General features: G+C 44.7%; 1 protein-coding gene across 1 annotated transcript; it reads right to left on the bottom strand.

Annotated features, from left to right (window-relative positions):
• Positions 1 to 16,892: 16,892 nt before the first annotated feature.
• Positions 16,893 to 18,252, bottom strand: LOC108634304 (melanoma-associated antigen B2-like). Its single transcript, XM_018043699.1, has 3 exons — positions 18,036 to 18,252; positions 17,290 to 17,999; positions 16,893 to 17,189 (listed from the first exon to the last, which is right to left on the bottom strand). The coding sequence occupies exons 1-3, from the start codon at positions 18,250 to 18,252 to the stop codon at positions 16,893 to 16,895; spliced, it is 1,224 nt and encodes a 407-aa protein (XP_017899188.1).
• Between the last annotated feature and the right edge of the window lie 1,981 nt (positions 18,253 to 20,233).

Here is a 20,233-nt window from a genome sequence, read left to right as displayed (position 1 = left end):
CTTATTGTCCCTGTCATCTTTTTCTCTTCTTTATTCCTGTCATGTATTGATGTAGCCTTCAAGGCTTTGTGCCTAAAGACGTGTATTGGAATATATCCAGAGTCCTTACTTTTATCCCAAGATACCTTTGCGTGTTAAGGAACACAAGCTCTGCTTTAGGGCAAGAGGAGTATAACAGCGTCAGATCGAGAGGAATTCAGAGAAGAATCCATTTCTTTTTGTACATTCTTCAAGCTTGTGGAAATCATCCTCAATTTGGTTAATGATTCTCAACTTCTGTAGAAAATGATAAATCCAGGTCCCAGATTTTTGTACCACCAGGACTGGAGTGTTATATAAGCATTGACAAGGTTGGATTAATTGGTATTTAAGAAAGGTGATTATCAGAGGCTTTGTTTCCTTCACATGTCTCTTTACAGGCTATTGCTTTAAGTTTGACATTTTGGTGCCCGGATGCAATTTATTTCCATTGGGTCAGCTGTCGTGGCTCTTCCTGGCCACGCATCAGCCCAAACTGAGCTCTGCAGTTGAATGACCAGTTTCTTCCACTGTAGTGCTCAAAATAGTTTACATTTTGGCCAGCAAACAGAGCCTGGACCAACTGTCTTTAACCAATGCCTGATGCCTCTTCCCAGCCTTCATGGATTGCAGTCGACCTCAACCAGCACTCTTATCAGGAGCTTGAGGTCTCTGGATGAGGAAGAAATGTTGGCTTCCCCTGGAAAACCCTTGCATCCATGGGAGCTGTAGGAAAGCCTTCAGGGCTTGTCTATCTGTGGCTCAGAGTGCTTTGTTCCTTTTTAGGAAGAAAATGGGCAAACTTGATGCATCGCCCCTTAATTTAGGACCCAATTCCATCTCCTCGTTTGGTTTCTGGAAAGTGTTGGCTGTATCAGTTCCCTGGAGAAACCACTGAGAAGAATGGACAGTCTCAAGGTGACCAGCTTGGATCTGAGGGTTCACTTAAAGAACCCTGAAAAGTTTTCCATTATTCTATGTGGTTGTCAAACTGTAGCTTGAAAGGCACACGTGCTACCCAGCTTCCAAGGAATCTGTCCCACCATTTCCAAGACTGGAGCCCATTTGGTCAGAGGCTCCTAATATTTCTGCCCCGCCATGTGCTGAGGGCATGCTTGTCTACTGAAGAGGGTGCTATGGAAGTTCAGGCTCTGTCTCACTCTCCACATAGAAAACCTTATCTAGTGAGCAGGAGGGTGAGGGAGTGATTGCATCACATTGAAGAAAGTGAAAGAGGAAGCTGTCTTACACTGAGGCAGAGCTGACTTTCAGAGAGCCGTTCAGGAGCACACACATTTAATCACCGATTTCCTCACTTCCTTTCTGAGCATGCTGGGGTTTAATCTTTCTGGTAGATGACCAAAATACTTTACCCTTCCAGCAGAGATCATCGACAAGCAAATCTAGATGTCTGGGCAGTTTCCAGGGGAAATACATTCACTCCAAGGCCTCAATGTAGCCCATGGCCTTTAAGACCACAACCAATGGCTATTTTTCCTGGTAAAATTTCATTTTTAACATCACACATGCACAAATATATGAACGTAGTTCAGTACTACTTCCCTGCTATTCTGGCTGATACAGAATAGGACTAGACTTTTTAGTGAGGAAAGACCAGAATGTGTCCAATTGTATGAAATTCTTTAGCCAGATTAGGGTGCGATATTCTGTGGGGTGGCGGGGAGACGTTTCCTGCTTTATACTCCCTCGTTTTACATTTATGCTCACGCCACAACAAGGTTATGAGGGCTGGTTCCATTAAGAATACACTCGTGTGGAACGCCATGTATCATGAGACTACTGCAAACAACTGTGTGCAAATACAATGGACAATCAAGAAGAAATGCGCAGATTCTTAGAGAGGTACAAACTTTGAAGACTAAACAAGGAAGAAATAGAGAACATGAATAGACTGATCACAAGTACTGAAACAGTGATTTAAAATTTTCCAATAAAATGTCCAGGAACAGGTGGCTTCTTGGGTAATTCTATCAAACACTTAGAGATTCTATCAACCTCTTCCAAAACAACTTACAGAGGAAGGAACACTCCCAAGCTCGTTCTATGAGGCCCCCATCACCCTGAGAGCAAAAACAGATAGAACACCGCACGCACACACACACATACAGAAAAGAAAATGACAGGCCAATATCACTGAAGAACACAGATGGAAAAATCGTGAACAAAATACTAGCGAACCAAAAAAGACAGTCTCTTCAATAAGTGGTGCCTGGAAAACTGGACAGTTACATGGGAAATAATGAATTTAGAACATTCTCTAATACCACACACAAAAATAAACTCAAATTGGATCAAAGACTGAAATGTAAAGCCAGACTCTCTAAAACCCTCAGAGGAAAACCTTGGCAGAACACTGTTTGACATAAGTTGCAGCAGTATTTTTTTCCTTTTAGTAAAATGGTTTTTGATCCACCTCCTGGAGTAATGAAAATAAAAACAAAGATGAACAGGTGACCTTTAATTAAAGTCAAAAGCTTCCCACAGCAAAAGAAACTGTAAACAAAAAGACAACTCATAGAATGAGAGGAAATATTTGCAAACAAAGAAAGAGCAGCGGAATAATCTCCAAAATATAGAAATAGCTCATGCATCTCTGTATCAAATAAACAATCCCATAAAAAAGGAGGCAGAGTGTATAAACAAACATTCCTTCAAAGAAGACATACAGATGACCAAAAAGCATATGAAAAGATGCTCAACATCACTAATAATCAGAGAAATGCAAATGAAAAGTACAATGAGCTATCACCTCACACCAGCCAGAATGGTCATCATCCCCAAATCTGCAAACAATAAATGATGGAGTGTGGAAAAAAGGGAACACTCTGGCACTCTCTGTGGGAATGCAAATTGACACAGTCACTATGGAGAATGTTGTGGAAGTTCCCTGAAAAACTAAAAATAGAGTTACCATATGATTTACCAATCCCACTCCTGGCACATATCCAGAGAAAACCATGATTCATAAACACACATGCCCTCCAATCTTCATTGCAGCACTATTTACATTAGCGAAGATATGGAAGTAACCTAAATGTCCATCAACAGAGGAATGAATAAAGCAAATGCCGTACATATGTACAACGGAATATTATTCAGCCATGAAAAGAATTAATCAATGACATTTGCAGCAACATGGATGGACCTAGGGAATGTCATACTAAGTAAAGTAAGACAGAGAAAGACAAATATCATGTGATATCACTCGTAAGTGGAATCTAATTTTTAGAAAATGACACAAATGAACTTGCTTCCCTGGTGGCTCAGCTAGTAAAGGGTCTACCTGCAGTGTGGGAGACCTGGCTTTGATCCCTGGGCTGGGAAGATCCCTTGGAGAAGGGAATGCCTACCCACTCCTGCCGGGAGCCAGCACAAGGAGTCCCGCCCATGGCAAAGGTCATGAGATTAAGGGGTCTGACAGGCAAAGGCAAGTCGGGCCTTAAGGGAGCCTTGCTGAATTTTCTCGAACATCTACCCCCCAAACCAGTCTGTCTGCCATACTGCATTATGCTTTTTCCTTATGCTTCCGACATTTACAGGGGGCTATCCCCGACCACCTTCCTCTGTAAAGGAATTAACTTAGAGCTCCAGTTAACAGTCTCCTGCATATAAAAAGAAAGTCTCAGCTTAAACCCCTCTGATAGCTTTCTATCTTACCTGACCGGTCTGTCCAGATTTTTACAATTACACATGTGAATTGTTTACAGCCCCCCAACCGCGAGAGGCACGAAGCTTAAAACATCTTAAAGATATAGAGCCTTTTAGAGCTAAGAATTATTTTGGTGAAGGGTTTCACTGTTGAGTCAATAACTGCTGCCAGGCCTCCATATTCTTTCTCATTTAGACACCTGAAGGATATTAATCAATGCAATTGAGATATAGAAAAAGGAATATAGTAGTTTTTGATATTAGCAACACTAGACTTTTGGAGTTACTGAACTTACTCTGTTATAAATCACTGTACTCCTCTTTCTTTGTTATAACTTGTGTCCTTGCTATGTAAGTATGTAACTTTATTTAGTGCTTTCTGAGAGTGGCACCAGACTTTAGGAAGAACAACACTTTTAAGATTTTTGGTTGACAGACCCTTATCAGAAAAGGGCTGTAAAATGTTAATTGGCCTTCTGGCCAGAAGATGATGTAAATCACCTAAGACTTGTGTATACAGCTAGGTATGCAGAGTAAAAGCCTGGTCTCGATAAGCATCAGGGCTGCTGATGCTGCATAATTTTGTATTATCCATTGATCTCTATGTACAATCAAAAGTATAAAAAGCTTTTCCAGACAATAAAGGATGGACCAGTTTCTCAGACCAGCTTCATCGAACTGGTTTCTTGGAAATCTGGCTCCCCTCGTGTTGAATCTCTCTCTCTCTCTCTTTCTCTCTCTCCCTCCCTCTTCTTTTCAGGCTGAATTCCCATCTGGGGTGTGGAGGCTCGCCATGTCTACTTACTTGCCCTGGCTTCTAAGACCCACGCTAGAGGGAGCCCAAGGCGAGGCACCCTCCGCTATTCAAGTAGGTGCCGGTGGCCTAACGTAGATGGTGCAAACCTCTTGTCTCGAGGTTTTATTAGTTTTCCGTGTAAAGAAAGTTATTCAGGCTCCTTTCTCCACCAATTTTCCTACTATACTATTTCTTCCTGACCTCTATTTATATTTCTAAATAAGTAAGTTTCTCCTCACCATGCTGTCCCCACTTTGAATTACACTGGATCCACTGGGGCTGGACTGGGGAACACTCCAGTATCCTGGCCTGGAGAATTCCATGGACTCTATGGCCATGGGGTCACAAAGAGTCGGATAAGACAGCGACTTTCATTTCAATTCACGAATAAACTTATTTACAAAATAGAAACCGACTTATGGATATCGAAAACAAGCTTATGATTACCACTGGAGATAAGTTGGGGGAGGGATACTTTAGGAGCCTGAGATAAACAAACACGACTCTTGTGTCTGACTCTTCGTGACTCCATGGAGTGTAGTCCACCAGGACCCTCCATCCATGGAATTTTCCAGGTCAGAATACTGGAGTGAGTTGCCATTTCCTCCTCTAGGGGATCTTCCTGACCCAGGAATTGAACTCACTTCTCTTGTGTCTCCTGTATTGGCAGGTGATTCTTTACCACTGCGCCTTTGGGAAGCCCGCATCTACAACTAATATATATAATGGCTATAACCATAAAGCGCCTACTGTATAACACAGGGAACTCTACTCAATAATCTATAGTAATCTGAATGACATAAGAATCTGAAAACGAGTGAATATGCGTATGTTTAAGTGAATCACGTTGTTATAACCTGAAACTAACACATTTTAAATTAATGATACTCAATAAAATGCAATAGAAAAATAATACTACCATAATATCCAGCAAACTGACTCCTGAGCAGATATCCTGAGAACATCATAATTTGGAAATGGAACAATCACTCCAATGTAAATTGCAGCAATATTTATAACACCCAAGACATGGGAGCAACCTAAATGTCCATCAACAGAGGAGCAGATAAACATCTGGTCCAGAAATAGAAAGGAATATTACTCAGCCATGGGAGAGAATGCCATTTGCAGCAACATGGATGGACCTAGGGATTTTGCTGAGTACATCATGAGAAATGTTGGACTGGAAGAAACACAAGCTGGAATCAAGATTGCCAGGAGCAATATCAATAACCTCAGATAGGCAGATGACACCACCCTTATGGCAGAAAGTGAAGAGGAACTAAAAAGCCTCTTGATGCAAGTGAAAGAGGACAGTGAAAATGTTGGCTTAAAGCTCACCATTCAGAAAACGAAGATCATGGCATCTGGTCCCATCACTTCATGGCAAATAGATAGGGAAACACTAGAAACAGTGTCAGACTTTATTTTTTGGGGCTCCAAAATCACTGCAGATGATGACTGCAGCCATGAAATTAAAAGACGCTTACTCCTTGGAAAGCAAGTTATGACCAATCTAGATAGTATATTCAAAAGCAGAGACATTACTTTGCCGACTAAGGTCCATCTAGTCAAGGCTATGGTTTTTCCTGTGGTCATGTATGGATGTGAGAGTTGGACTGTGAAGAAGGCTGAGCTCTGAAGAATTGATACTTTTGAACTGTGGTGTTGGAGAAGACTCTTGAGGGTCCCTTGGACAGCAAGGAGATCAAGCCAGTCCAGCCTAAAGGAAATCAACCCTGAATATTTGTTGGAAGGACTGATGCTGAATCTGACTCCAATACTTTGGCCACTTGATGTGCAGAGCTGAGTCCTTGGAAAAGACCCTGATGCTAGCAATGACAGATTGAGGGCAGGGGGAGAAGGGGGCAGCAGAGGGCAAGATGGTTGGATGGCATCACTGACTCAATGGACATGTGTTTGAGAAAATTCTTGGAGAGAGTGAAGGGCAGGGAGGCCTGGTGAGCTGAGTCTGTGGGGTCTCAAAGAATCAGACACAACTGAGTGATTGAGGACACACACACAACACTCCATGATATGTATATATTACATATTTATCCATTGATACATCAAAGGACATTTAGGCTGCTTCCCTGTATTGGTATTGTGAATAATGCTGCAACAAATATGGGAAGGAAAATATCTCTTGGAGAGTCTAATTTTAATTCCTTTGGATTAAAACCCAGAAGTGGGCTTGCTGAATCATATGGTAATTCAATTTTTAATTTTTTGAGGAACCTCAATACTGTTTTCCACAATGGTTGCACCCATTGACATTCTCACTAACATTATAACAGAGTTCTCTAAATGCTTGCTCTTAATCATCTTACTCTGTCCTGGAGAGGGAGCCAGACAATCAACTTTTCAAATTATTGTTCTGGTAAAAACATTTGACATGAGATCTACTCACTTAAATCTTTAGGCCCACAATACAGTAATGTTAAATATAGGCACAATGTTGCACAGCAGATCTCTGGAATTTATTCATCTTGTATAACTGAAACATTAAACCACGTGAAAAGCAGCTGCACATGTAGTCGCCATGTGCCGTGATTTTGGAGCCCCCAAATATAGTCTCTCACGGTTTCCATTGTTTTTCCATCTATTTGCCATGAAGTGATGGGACCAGACGCCATGATCTTTGTTTTTTGAATGTTGAGTTTTAAGCCAACATTTTCTCTTCTCTTTCACTTTCATCAAGAGGTTCTTTAGTTCTTCTTTGCTTTCTGCCATAAGGATGGTATATCTGCGAATCTGAGGATATTGATATTTCTCCCTGCAATCTTGATTCCAGCTTGCACTTCATCCAGCCATGCATTTTGCAAGATGTACTCTGCATATGAGTTAAATAAGCAGGGTGACAATATACAACCTTGATGTACTCCTTTCTTTCTAGTTGACGTAGCTATAAGTTTTAGCTATTGTATTCTTACAATAATGTAAGCTAGAGAAAACACAATGTTATTAAGAAAATCTTAAGAGAAAATATATTCACAGTACTGTATTTATCAATATTGCAGTATACAGCATGCATTTGCAAGAATTGTCTGTCAGTACATACATCTATGTTGCCTTATATGACACAAAAGACTATAGATACAAAACACTAAATATCAACAATGAAAAAATAATGTGAAAAGCAATCCATAGTTAGTTACAGGTATAATGATTCAAGCATCAATAACGAAGAAGCAGCAGTATGATTGCTATATAGTAGCCTAGTGTAACTGACAGGATTGCTTCGTGGTAGCCAAGCATATTGTAATGAATGGATCACTAAAAATTTTTCTACCCTACACTATTTCAGTCATATTTATAATAAAGTACTGGAAACATGCTTCCTTTAAGAGAAAACACTTACCTGTGAGGATAGGCTGATGTGCAGTTTATCCATTCACAAGAGAGAGATGGGACAGTGTATGGTACTATAATTCTTTGAAAGCAAAATTATAAAACAGAGAATATAAACGTTATTAATTTTATATTAAATGTCACTCAGCTTCTGCCTATGCAATGGTAGGCTATCCACTTCAACACAAGTCTTGCACGCTATGTTCTACATGATGAATACTTAGCTGGTGGTGAGGAAGATGGTGACACAGAAACATCTCATACAGTCCTTGCCTACAGTTATTAGCTCTTAGCACAAAGACACTCACACACATACCCAACAGATAAGATTATTACCGGTATGGCACAGTGAGTATTTACTACTCATTGAGTGGAAGTGGATCGTCATGAAGGTCTTCATTCCTGACACCTTCTTGCTGAGGAGGCTGAGGAGGAGGAAGAGGAGGGCTTGACCTTGCTGAGTGGCAGAGATGGAAGAGCAGAGGAGGTGGAAGGGGAGGCAGGGGAAGCAGGCACACTCAGGGTACCTTTATGGAAATACATTGTAATTTCTGTCTGAAGGTTTTGTTTTTCATTTCTCTAAAAACCTTTCTGTGTGTTATCAGTCCTCCTTCCACCATTTGCTTTTGTTTCAGTGCCCATATCACAGAAGGGTCCATGCCATACAAGAGTCAAAAGCAGTCTTGAGAACTCAGAACGCTTCTGCCAGATTGTGTAATGTCAGTTTGTTTTCTGGCACTGCTGCTTCTAGGTCTTCTCCCTCATCATCCAGCTCTGGTTCGGAACCACTCATCTCCATCAAGTCTATTCTGTTAATTCCTCTGCTGTAGGGTCTGCTAGCTCTTGGATATTTCCAAGATCCATATTTTGGGACTCTTCACCCCTCCCACCTTTTCATGCTATATCCACCGTCTCTTTCATGATTTTCTTAGCTGACTCTGTCCCAAATCCTGAGAAGGCATGCACAACACCTGAACAGTTTTTTAAGAAGGAATTTATTGTTTGGGACTTTCATGTTTTTTTTTTTTTTTTTTTTTGTAACAACAATTGCATCTTCAGTCGTGTAATCCTTCCAGACTTCATGATGTTCTATCAGGGCTCTCTTCCACAGCACTGACAATCATTTCCATAGAGTACCAGGTGTAATGAGCTTTAAAGGTCCCTTTGACCCTCTGATCCATAGGCTTACTTAGAGATGTTGTGTTTAGGGGAAAGGAGACACTTTGATGCCTTCAGTGTTGAACTCACAGAGTTCTGGGTGGCCAAAGATTGTCCAGTATCAAAAGAATTTTAAAAGGCCGTCCCTAACTGGCAAGGTACTTTCTGCATCCAGGGACGAAGCACGGATGAAACCAATCCCCCCAAAGGGTTCCTGCTCTCCAGCCTTCTTGCTGTACAACTGAAACACTGGCAGATGATGTTTATCATTTCCCTTTAAAGCTCAGGGTTAGCAGCTCTATAGGTTAGGGGAGTCCTGATCATTTGCACAAAAACCTGACGGCATTGCACAAAAGCATAAAATAGCCTCTCTCTTTCTGTCTCAAATCCTGGAGCTCATTTCCCTTCCTTACCAGTGAATGTACTTTGTGGCATTTCGTCCAGAATAGGGCACTTTCATCTACCTTAAAACCTGTCCAGACAGATGTCCTTTCTCCTCAGTGATTTTCTGTTTTCAATTTTATTGGAGTGTATTTGATTTACAATGTTGTGTTAGTTTCAGGTGTACTGCAAAGTGATTTGTTATTCATATACATGTATGCATCCTTTTAGAGAATCTTTCCTCATATAAGTTATCACACATCGTTGACTTTCCTGTTCTATGCAATAGATCCTTGTTGGCTATCTATCTTAAATGCAGTACTGTTTATACTTTCATCCCAAGCTTCTGATTTATTCCTCCCTGCCACGTTTCCTCCTTGGTAACCCTAGGTTCATTTTTGATATCTGTACACTCTTTTTCTATTTTGTAAATAAGTTTATTTCTATCATTTTTTAAAATGATATTTCCACATCTGAGTGATGTGACATTTGTCTCTGTCTGACTTCACTTAATATGAAAAGTTCAAAGATGCCCATTTTCTCCACTTTTACTCAACATCATTTCAGAAGTCCTAGCCATGACAGAGAAGAAAGAAAAGGAATGCAAGTTGGAAAAGAAGTGAACCTGCACCGTTTGCAGATGACATGATACTAGACATACAAAAGCCTAAAGTTGCTGCGAGAAAACTACTAGAGCTCATCAATGAATTGGTAAAGTTGCAGGATACAAAATTAGTACCCAGTGATTTCCTTAATGACATATGGGAAACCACCTGTTGCCTCTTGTTTGCAAAAGCTGCTTCCCCTATCATTTAGATATTTTGAAGTCAAACCTCTTTCTGAAATTATCAGATCATCCTTTGCTGGCATTAACTTTTCCAGCTTTAGATCCCTCACCCACTTTGGCTTTCGGTTGTCATGATGCCTTTGCTTTTTCTTCAATCATGTTAGAGTCTGTAGATATGCCTTGCTTATAGTAATCCTGCACCCACATACAAGCTATATCTTCAATACAAGATAAAAACGTATTTCACAAAAAGCACAAGATTTTCACACCTGCTGGTGTAGCTGCAGTGATGGCTTCATAAATTTCCTTTTCTTTTTCTTACAGTAGTCCTTATGCTGGATTCATTCATCTTGAAATGGTGGCAACCATGACTGCAGATCCAAACCAGTATACAACGAGCCATCCAACCTTTTTGTATAATGTCATGACTTCTCTCTGCTTCTTGAGAGCACTTCCAGCACCACTAGCGGCACTTCACATGAGTCCTATTGTGTTATTCAAAGTTTACAGTATCGTACCTAACAGAGTAAGAAATAGCTGTGAACCACTGGTGATCACAGTTTTTGAAATAACACTTTAGTATAGAAACTGTTCATCGTAGATGAATAGTGCTATTCTTGATGCAGAATTGTGTGTGTGTGTGTGTGTGTTGTTCTTACCCTTACAAGTGCAGCTGATCTAAGGCTTAAGCTTACCTGCAATGGCACCCCACTCCAATCCTCTTGCCTGGAAAATCCCCTGGATGGAGGAGCCTGGTAGGCTGCAGTCCATGGGGTCGCTAAGAGTCAGACATGCCTGAGCGACTTCACTTTCTCTTTTCACCTTCATGCATTGGAGAAGGAAATGGCAACCCACTCCACTGTTCTTGCCTGGAGAATCCCAGGGACGGGGGAGCCTGGTGGGCTGCCATCTATGGGGTCGCACAGAGTTGGACACGACTGAAGCAACTTAGCAGCAGCAGTGCTACTGCAAGTTCTTAATTGGATTCTGGGCCTTCTATAAAGGTTATTTTGCTACTTATATACTTTTAAAATCTGGGCTGCGGAGGGGAAACAGGGGCTAGGAATTCCTATTCCCCTCTATTGCAGATGCCACACAGACAAGACCTTTTTTTCTTTTAATTTCCTGATTAGAACAATTTCACTCACTGTCCATTATCATTGGCAAGAAACTCCCAATTCTCTTGTCATGTCATCTTGTTCTGAACCACAAAAGGAGATTCAAGGATTTCTGATTCAATATAAACACCTTTGTGCTTATACTGAAATACAGCAATAAATGAGATATACTTTGTTCATAAACACAAATATGGAAGTCAAATAAACCTTCAATTACAAGAAGGGTATTCCAATAGTGCCAAAAAGAAACCCCTAAACAGAAAAAGATACATCTCCCAGTTACTGAGGTCAAGCAAGAACAAAAAAGACATAAAATGTGCTCCCTTCAGATCCACCTTGGCACTCAATTACTTGGAATACTTACTTCTCTTTTCAACCACAAGATGAAGGATCTGCCCTGGATGTCACTATGTGGGAGGAGCTGGCGGACTTGGTTCTGGAACGTGCCCGGCCCATGGCAGTAGCGCTCTGTCTCTCTCAGCTCTCGAGGCCTCTCTCTACCTCATCGTATGATGGAATTCAGGACCTCCCAGGGCTGACAGCAGGAAGTGGACGCTACAGAACCCCAGTGGTTCTGGGTGGCCCTTTCTTTCACTTCTTTTTAAGGGGCCTCACTTATAGGTTTGACAGTTCCTACTCTGACCTGAGATTGCCCTCCTTAGACCAAAGGTCTCAAGACCCTGACGACTGTACTGAGACAACAGAGAAAAGAGATGCTCAGCTTGAGAGCTCTGCCTGAAGCCTTCTTACACCTCATATTCTGGGCTGTTGCATTCCTCAGTCCAGTTGCATGGGTGTCTTCCTAAAGGCCCTTGCCCCTTTGATTAAAGCCTTCTTGGGAAATGCCACATCCCTGGAAGGCTCTGAGTACTTTCTCTCTTGCAGACCTTGCAGAGAAGGAATCCCTGTCCTAGGAGTGATAAGAGATAGGAAATCCATGGCATAAGGGGGCCCAGGTAGAGACCTGTGAGAGAAACAAAACGTGGTAACCTGTCCCTTCTCTCCTTCAGCCAGACTTCTCAGGCAACCTCTGTTCTAATCAATAACCTTTATATTTTAGATCTAATAGATTTCTTTTATACAAAGGAATGGCTGTGAGATGAGGTTTTTGAGTCTCTTACTGATCTTATAAACTTATCTGAAACTTAAAACTTTCAGATATTTTAAGATGTTTGAACCCTCATATGTTTGGGCAGATGATCCTATTGTCAGCAAATACTATCTCTTTTTTCGTCTCTTCATATGTCATATTTATTTTGGTGTTATTATTATTATTGCTCTGGCTATGGATTACAATAGAATAGTTTGACCTGAGAGTCCCTCTTCTTAATGCTTCATACATTTCACAGTAATGAGAATAAAAAGGGAAGTAAGGGCACAAGGTCAGATCAGGCTTGCAGGAGTGAGAGGGTGAGCTTTAGACTAACTCAACTCAAGGGCCTATGACCATCCCTGTCACTTAAACAGCCATGGAAGTTTGTCATATTGGTGAACTCTCTGAGAGTGCCTTGGGTTCTTAACTGTGAAGGGAGATTGACAAGCCCTGTCTGGAAGGACTGCTGGCATGTGGTGGTAACTGTAAAGCATCTGCCACAGAGCCTGGCAGGCACCATGACCCTCCCTTCTCATGACTGGTGGCTGCCCATTCCTGGGAAGATCTCATCTCCCTTAGGCCTAATATGGGGTTTCCCTGGTGGCTCAGCAGTAAAGGATCCACCTGTGATACAGGAGCTGCAGGAGATGCAGACTCAGTCTCTGGGTCAGGAAGATCCCCTGGAGGAGGAAATGGCAACCCACCCTAGAATTCTTCCCTGCCATATCCCATGGACGAAGGAGCCTGGCGGGCTACAGTCCATGGAGTCACAAAAGAGTCAGACGTCTTAGCAATTCAAGAAGAAGAAGAAGGCCTGGTATAAAGAAGTGAGGGAGAGCCCTGCCTGACAGTCTTCCCCTGAGCTTTCTAGAACTGACATCAAAGGGTAGGGCATGACTCTCCTTTGTCCCCTCTATTCAGGGATGAGTAGACCCACAGTCTCTGCTCGGGCTTCACAATTTGACTTCTGGTGGGGCCTGGGGAATCCCCTCCTTCTTGACCTGAGGCCTATCTCCTCATAGTAAGACCGATACCTCCCTGTGAGCCTGGAAGAGGAAATAAGGCAGCCTTATCTAGCCACCCCTACCCATAGTCTCACAAGAATGAACACTGTGGCAAGCTCCTTGAGAATGACAGACGGTTCCTCTCAAGGTCCCAAATCAGGGTCCCAAATTGACTCTCAGCCAAGCCCAAGACTCCCCCTTCTGTTGACATGGGAACACCACAATCAGACTAAAACCCTAACTTTCCTGCTACTCCTCAGTCAGAGCTGAAGGGCCCCTTGGCCAGGTAAAACTGCCTGAGGCCTTCTGGGCTGAGAGTAGGGAACATACTGTGTGGCCATCCTGGTATTTGTGTCCCACATTCTTTGCTGGCCTCACCGTCTTGGAAACATTCCCCAACTGGAAACATTCCCTGGCTTGCCTTAAAGCTTCTCCACCCAGGCCAATAATTCCCTGGTCCCTGAGGAAGAAGAGGAGTTTGCCTCATAGGGCCACCACAGGCCATGGTCTTCTGAGGCTAACAGTAGTGGAAGGATGATGTTCTGCCCCCACTGTTTTCAGGCGGGTGGTCTTTTCAAGTCTTCAGAGTCCTTATCTTGACTTCTGGCACAATGTGGAAATCATCCTTCTGCTGAGCTTCGGCTGTTCCTTTTGATCAGGATGAGGTTCCTTACCTCCATGTGATCCTCTGGGAGGATGTGAGCAGGACTCCCCGTATCACTGGGCCTAGGGGCACAATCTCAGGCCTGACAACAGGCCTGACAGTGCCCTCTGTAGCCCCCTTCCTTCTGGGAGGGATCCTTCACTGTTGACTGTATCATCAATTGACTCCTGTTAGGAACTGGTTACCCTTCCTCAACTGATACAGGCTCCCTCCATTATCCCAAGGACTTTAAGGCCCTGAAGCCATTCACCTTCAGAAAATAAGGGATAAACCTAGTCTGAAAGCCCTGCCTGTTCCCTCCCAGGGCCCATCACATTTGCAGGACTTTCTGAGAATTTATCTGTAATGGGGTAGTTGGCTGCCACACACTTCATAGAGGACTGTACAAATGTCATGCCTGGGATTTCCACTTTCTGGTGAAGAGCCAGCCTTATAAACCAAGGTCATCTCCTTTAAACCCTCCAGGCAGAAGTCAGGTGGCCCTTGACTTGGCCAGCACTTACCTATGCCTCCCAGGGCTAGATGGAGAGGAGGGACTAAGTGCAGCCCTGTCGGTTGTGGATTGAGGGGCTTCGTGTCCACACCCTGGGTCCTCACTTTGACTCTGCACCCTTCCTTGGGCTCTATTCTCTGCAGATTCCCAATGTCCCCACCTTCCCAGGACCTGAGTTGAAAGTGTTAAGCACAGAAGCCCAGATAGTTCTGGACTTCATGGGCTTGCCAATGAGGACGCGTCTTAAGGATCCTACTGTTCTGGATGGGTCTTTCCATCACCCTCATTCAGGTTCATCACCATCATTTCTGAGAGATTGATTCTCCCTACCAATCTCAGAACTCTGCGCCGAGACCAAGTTTCTTAGGTCTCCAAGAAGCCTGAAGAATAACTGAGGCTATGCTAATAGGCTAAGCCTAACAGTTCTGAATTCCTCTGTGTCCGAGATCAGAAGGGAGTCCTGTCCCAGTCACCACCATCCCCCATATTCTTGCGTCTTGCTCTCCTCAACCCTCCTACATGGGGGACTTGCTTTCTGTGTCTTGGATTAAAGGCCTTTGGGGAAATTCCACATCTCTACAAACTCTTCAGCTATGTTTACTCTGCAGTGCTACAGAGAATGGGTCCCTGTCCCAGGAGTGATGGGAGATGGAGAAGCTATAGTCCAAGGCAGGAATCCCAGGACAGGTGGTAGTCCTTTAGAGAGAAAAAAGTAGATCAATCTATCTCCTCAGCCACGTGAAGATTCTCATGTCATTTCTGTTCTGATAGGTTTACTTTCTACAGGGAAGAGACTGTAAGGATGACATGGAGTCTCCTTGGTCTTCAGAGGTTACCTAACATGGCCAGTGTACACGCTTATACTGTCCCTGAATATTGTTTCTTTCACTTATCTATGAGTAGTGAGTAAGGGATACATATCTTTGGTTAAGGATACCTGGCATTCTTACTGCACTGGCTACACATTTTGATCCAGTAGCTTGAGCACAAGGGCAATCTTTTCTATCAACTAGGACAAATTATGGAGTCCTGAGAAAAGCACTGAAATAAAAGATACAGGGTGGGGACTTTCCTGGTGGTCCAATGGCTAGGACTCCAGGCTCCCAAAGCAGGGGGCCCAGGTTTGATCGCTGGTCAGGGAACTAGACCACACGTGCAACATCTAAGATCCAGCACAGCTAAATAAACAAATAAATAAAAATAAAGAAGGAAATCTCAAATGTTAAAAGTACTTGTTAAAAAAAAAAAGACAAGGGTATGTCTCAGATTGGGGGGGAGAACAACAGTATGAGTGCCAAAGTAGTTCAGAGCAGGAGTCTATTGCCTGCTGTCATTTACCAGCCGTACGTATTTCAGCACAAAACCAAACTCTATGAGCCTTGGGCTCTCCGCTGTGAAGTAAGTTTGATAAGCTCTTTCTTGTCAGATTGGTGGAATATAGGTATTTATGGAAAGCTTCTGTCACGGTGCCTGTTTCTATTGAGACATCAGGAGCAACAGCAGTTATTACTATGATTATCTTGCCCTCAGATGTTACATCAGCTGGATTTTTTTTTCAATCTATCAGATGTCAGAAACTATGAAGCATTCCAAGTGGGAAAAGAAAAGACCCAACCTCCCAAATCAGCCAAAATTCAGCTAAGCAATGAAACCAAAGTAATATGTTCGCTCCGACCCCTCTTTACCCTGCTTCTTTCTTGTTCTTCGTGAAGTAGAGACTATCTCAGCCTCTTCCATAGAATGACAGCATCTCTGAGAAACTATCATGAATGCACAGAGGCTAGGACTTTTCTTGACTTAACATCACCAGTACAAGCATGAAGACTTCTGAAGAACAGATTCTCAATGGTTGAGTAAAAGAAGAGCCACGAATAAATCATTTGCTGTAATTTATATTCTCAAAGATTCTGAAAACCATAAATCATAAGCAGAGGCAAGTATGTCTCTTTTACATTTACAAAGAGGGAGGCTAACCAGAGAGTAAAGCAAGCCAAACACTGTAGAAATTTCAGCTATCTCCCTAACAGTGTATTAATGTTTTGAGCCTCTATTAGTGTGGTGTTTCTGCATTTCTAAGGACACTCTTATCCTAAAGTGATGTTATTCTCACCCTGGATCACAAAGGTGATGTGAGGATTTCCAATATATTTGAGAAAACAAAATTTTTGCTCCTAAATTTGACAAGCAGCACACTGTGTGTGACCCATGTTATTCATATACTTATATCATGAATCTAAATGGCCTTTCTGTTGAAAAATTTTGAGAACTGAAAATTGGGGGAAATAAAGTCAACAAGTTATTGATGCATATCAGGAACACAGATTGACAGGCTTCTCCACCGACAACATGAACAATGGGCCTCAGACCACACTAGGGGCAAGATGAGCGTCTGGATGTGGCCCTTGGGCGTGCAGTGGCCAAAGCAGAAGGCCCAGCAGTGCCTGAGGCAGCAGTGCCAGGCCTGGCTGAAGCAGAAGGGCCAGCAGCAGCTGAGGGTGCAGTGCCAGGCCGGGCTGAAGCAGAATGGCGAGCAGTGGCTGAGGCAGCAGTGCCAGGCCAGGCTGAAGCAGAATGGCGAGCAGTGGCTGAGGCAGCAGTGCCAGGCCGGGCTGAAGCAGAATGGCGAGCAGCAGCTGAGGGTGCAGTGCCAGGCCGGGCTGAAGCAGAAGGGCCAGCAGCAGCTGAGGCAGCAGTGCCAGGCCTGAGTGAGGCAGAAGGGCCAGCCCTGGCTGCACCTCTGTCTCCAGTGCTCTCTACCTCCTCTCTCCAAGACTCCTCATTTTGTGGCAGGAAGGCAGTATGACCCGAATCCTTGACCTTGGCCAAAAACTTCAGGACTTTCGTCTTGCTGGTTTCTGTCAGCAATTTAGGACCCCACAGGAACTCATAGCGAGGGGGATCACTGCCGGGCACCTGGCGGTACTCCAGATACCCTTCTCGCACCAGATCTTCTGTGATGAGCTTCCTGGGCTCTCCAAAGATGAAGTGACTTCTTCCATCATAGATGCCCAGCATATTCAGGAACTTCCAGATCTTCTCCTCAGGGGCGTGGTTGCCATTCAGGTAGATGACACCCAGCAGAGGCATCAGAAGACCATTCTTCGGCAGCCCCCAGTCACCTCTCATAGACTCACTGTCGCTGAGATCTAGGTTGCTCACCAGGGTATAGTAGTGACTGTTGGGCCTGACTTCCTTCAGCACCAGGCCAAACACCAGCTCCATGCGCTCAGAGGCCCTGCTAAGGATCTCAGGGAATTGCTCCCTGTACCTTCTAGTGACTGCCTTCAGCATTTCAGACCTCTTAATGAGCGCCCTCATCTTATACTTACACAGCATGTACTGCACCAACATCTCTGCCTTCCAGGTCAGAAGATCTGTATGAGAGCTCTCAGCAGCAGCTGAGGCCTGGGAGGAATTTTCCCCTTCCTGAACTTGGCCCTCGGCACCTACACCAGATCTCGAGCGTGCTGCGCGCCCGACACCAGATCTTTTGCGTATAGCACCTGAAGCAGCGCTGGTGGTGCCTTGGGCTCCCTGAGGCCCCTTGGAGGTGCCAGCAGCAGACGAGCTTGAGGGACCGCTCTCTGAATCAGGAGGGGAGGAGGAGGTGGTCTCTTCTCCCCCAGATGTGGTAGCCTGATCATGAAGACCCTGGGTCTCAGCTCGGGCCTGGCGACGTTTCTCACGAGCACGGTGCTTACTCTTCTGCCCACGAGGCATGATGGCTGTGGTCAGGGACCGCAGGCAGGAATCTGGGCCAATAGACAGAAGGTTGGGGCACCTGGAGGATGGAGAACGAGGTGACATGAGCACCTTAAAACAGGAGATTCTACCTTGGCTTAATCAAAGGCCGCCTCTGCAGGTGTCCTTGAGGAAACTGCCCTAGGAACCCACAAGGCTCCTGTTTTCCTGGTCAGCCTTTCCCCACACAATCCCACAGAGGAAGAATAGAGGCCTTACTTTTTCCTCTGCGACCTCTCAGCCCTGCTTTGGATTCACTCAGGTGCCAGCAGGTGCCAGCAGTGGGGTTTTCTAAGTTCTACTTCAGTATTATCACGTCAAGCCCTGGCGGAGCCTTGGCACCCTTCCCTCTGCTACACTGATGCAGACACTTTAGACATCCCCATGATCCAGAGGTAAGTGAAGGGATGCCTCAGTCCACCTCCCTGCCAGGAGATAGATAACCAGTGCTGAGAGTTCATTAGGGTCTTTTCTACCCTGAGTTCGCTGGAATAATCATTCATGGTCCTTACCTTGGCTCCTTAAAACATTGGGCACCATTATCCATTTGCGGACTGCTGTCTGCACCTTCAGACTAGACATTTCCCCTCCTGTAGACTTCGTAGAAAACAGTAACAAAGTGCTCAGCCTCACAGCCCTTCCCTGAGGTTTCCTGGGCTGAAATCTGAGGGTTGGGTTGGATGCACTGAGTCCCCACTCAGGTTCCTGTAAGGCTGGATCCCGGGAACATGATGGGCCGCCCCTCCTCTCTCCTGCCGGCAGGGGAAGTCCCTAAGGGAAGGAGCGTCCCAGATCCCAGGGACCAATGACAGCACACTTGCCAGCTAAAGCCACCTCGCCCCAGCCACGTAGAAGGACCTGTCAGCCCGTGACCCCTCGGCCTGGTGACCTATCCGAACCCCTGTTCACTAGCCGTACCTTTTTGGGCGATCTAGCCTGACCATCCCCCACAACGAAAGCATATAAACCACTCCTCAGCACAGTCTGGGTGCAGACTTCCTCGACCTGCCTCGTTCGGGTCCGGGAATCCCGATCGGGAGCGCTTCCCCATTAAAGCCTGTTAGATACTCTTTGGTGTCCTGGTCTTTTACCTAACATTTGGTGCACAATATGGGGCTTGAGGCACAGGGCCCATCCTGTGATGAGCAGGATTTGCAGGCCCCCTCGGGTCTGGCCCGTGCTGGACCAGGTCACCCCGTCACCCCTCTGGGACCATTCAACCATCCGGCAGGATACGGGGTAAGTTCCATAGGTCCGGTTCTGGGGGTTGTTGCTTACATTGCGATTATTCTTAGGGTGTCTCGGTCCCTTTAAATCACGGCCGTGGCTGGACCCCTCTTCCACAGGCCAGGCCTGCTATTCCCTGGTGCCAGTCAACTTGGAGTCGTCCGTCTTGGCTGAGTGCCCTCTCCTCACCTCACTGGGTTGACGGCCCATTTGGGGATGACTGACCAGACCACTCCCAGCCCCACTAACGATTGGTACAGGACCTTTGCGTCATAGTAACCATGGGGGCGGCTGCCTCCAAGGCCGACCAACCCTGGTCTACACCGCTAGAATGTTTACTCGCCAACCTCAGAACTCTACATATCTCCGGAGAAATTCGTTCCAAATGCTTAACCTTCCTTTGTTCTGAGGCATGGCCCCAATATTCTTTGGATAATGGCTCACAATGGCCGCCAACTGGAACTTTCGATTTTAACATCCTCCGTGACTTAGATAATTACTGCCGGAGGATGGGAAAATGGTCTGAAGCACCCTACATACAGGCTTTCTGGCTGTTGTGCTCCCGTCCCACCCTATATACCCACTGTTCCCCTTCTGAAATTCTCCTAACCATGGCCCTTCCTAGCCCTACACCAATTCCCCCTCTATTGCTCTCACCAAGTGCCTCCATATCCACTCCTCCCCCATCGTCCTCACAGCCCAGCCCTCCTGTGACTAGCCTCTCGCCGCTCCC

This window comes from Capra hircus, assembly GCF_001704415.2.
Source record: "Capra hircus breed San Clemente chromosome X unlocalized genomic scaffold, ASM170441v1, whole genome shotgun sequence".
NCBI lineage: Eukaryota > Metazoa > Chordata > Mammalia > Artiodactyla > Bovidae > Capra > Capra hircus.
The sequence above is the reverse complement of the archived record's forward strand: the minus strand, read 5'-3'. Positions and strand labels throughout refer to the sequence as shown.

Excerpts from the sequence above, each read along its gene's own strand:
- LOC108634304 (XM_018043699.1), bottom strand. The coding sequence starts at position 18,252 with ATGCCTCGTGGGCAGAAGAGTAAGCACCGTGCTCGTGAGAAACGTCGC. Across the intron at positions 18,000-18,035 it reads CACCACCAGCGCTGCTTCAG|CACGCTCGAGATCTGGTGTA; the intron begins GTGCTATACGCA and ends TCGGGCGCGCAG. Across the intron at positions 17,190-17,289 it reads AGGAGTCTTGGAGAGAGGAG|CCCGGCCTGGCACTGCACCC; the intron begins GTAGAGAGCACT and ends CTTCTGCTTCAG.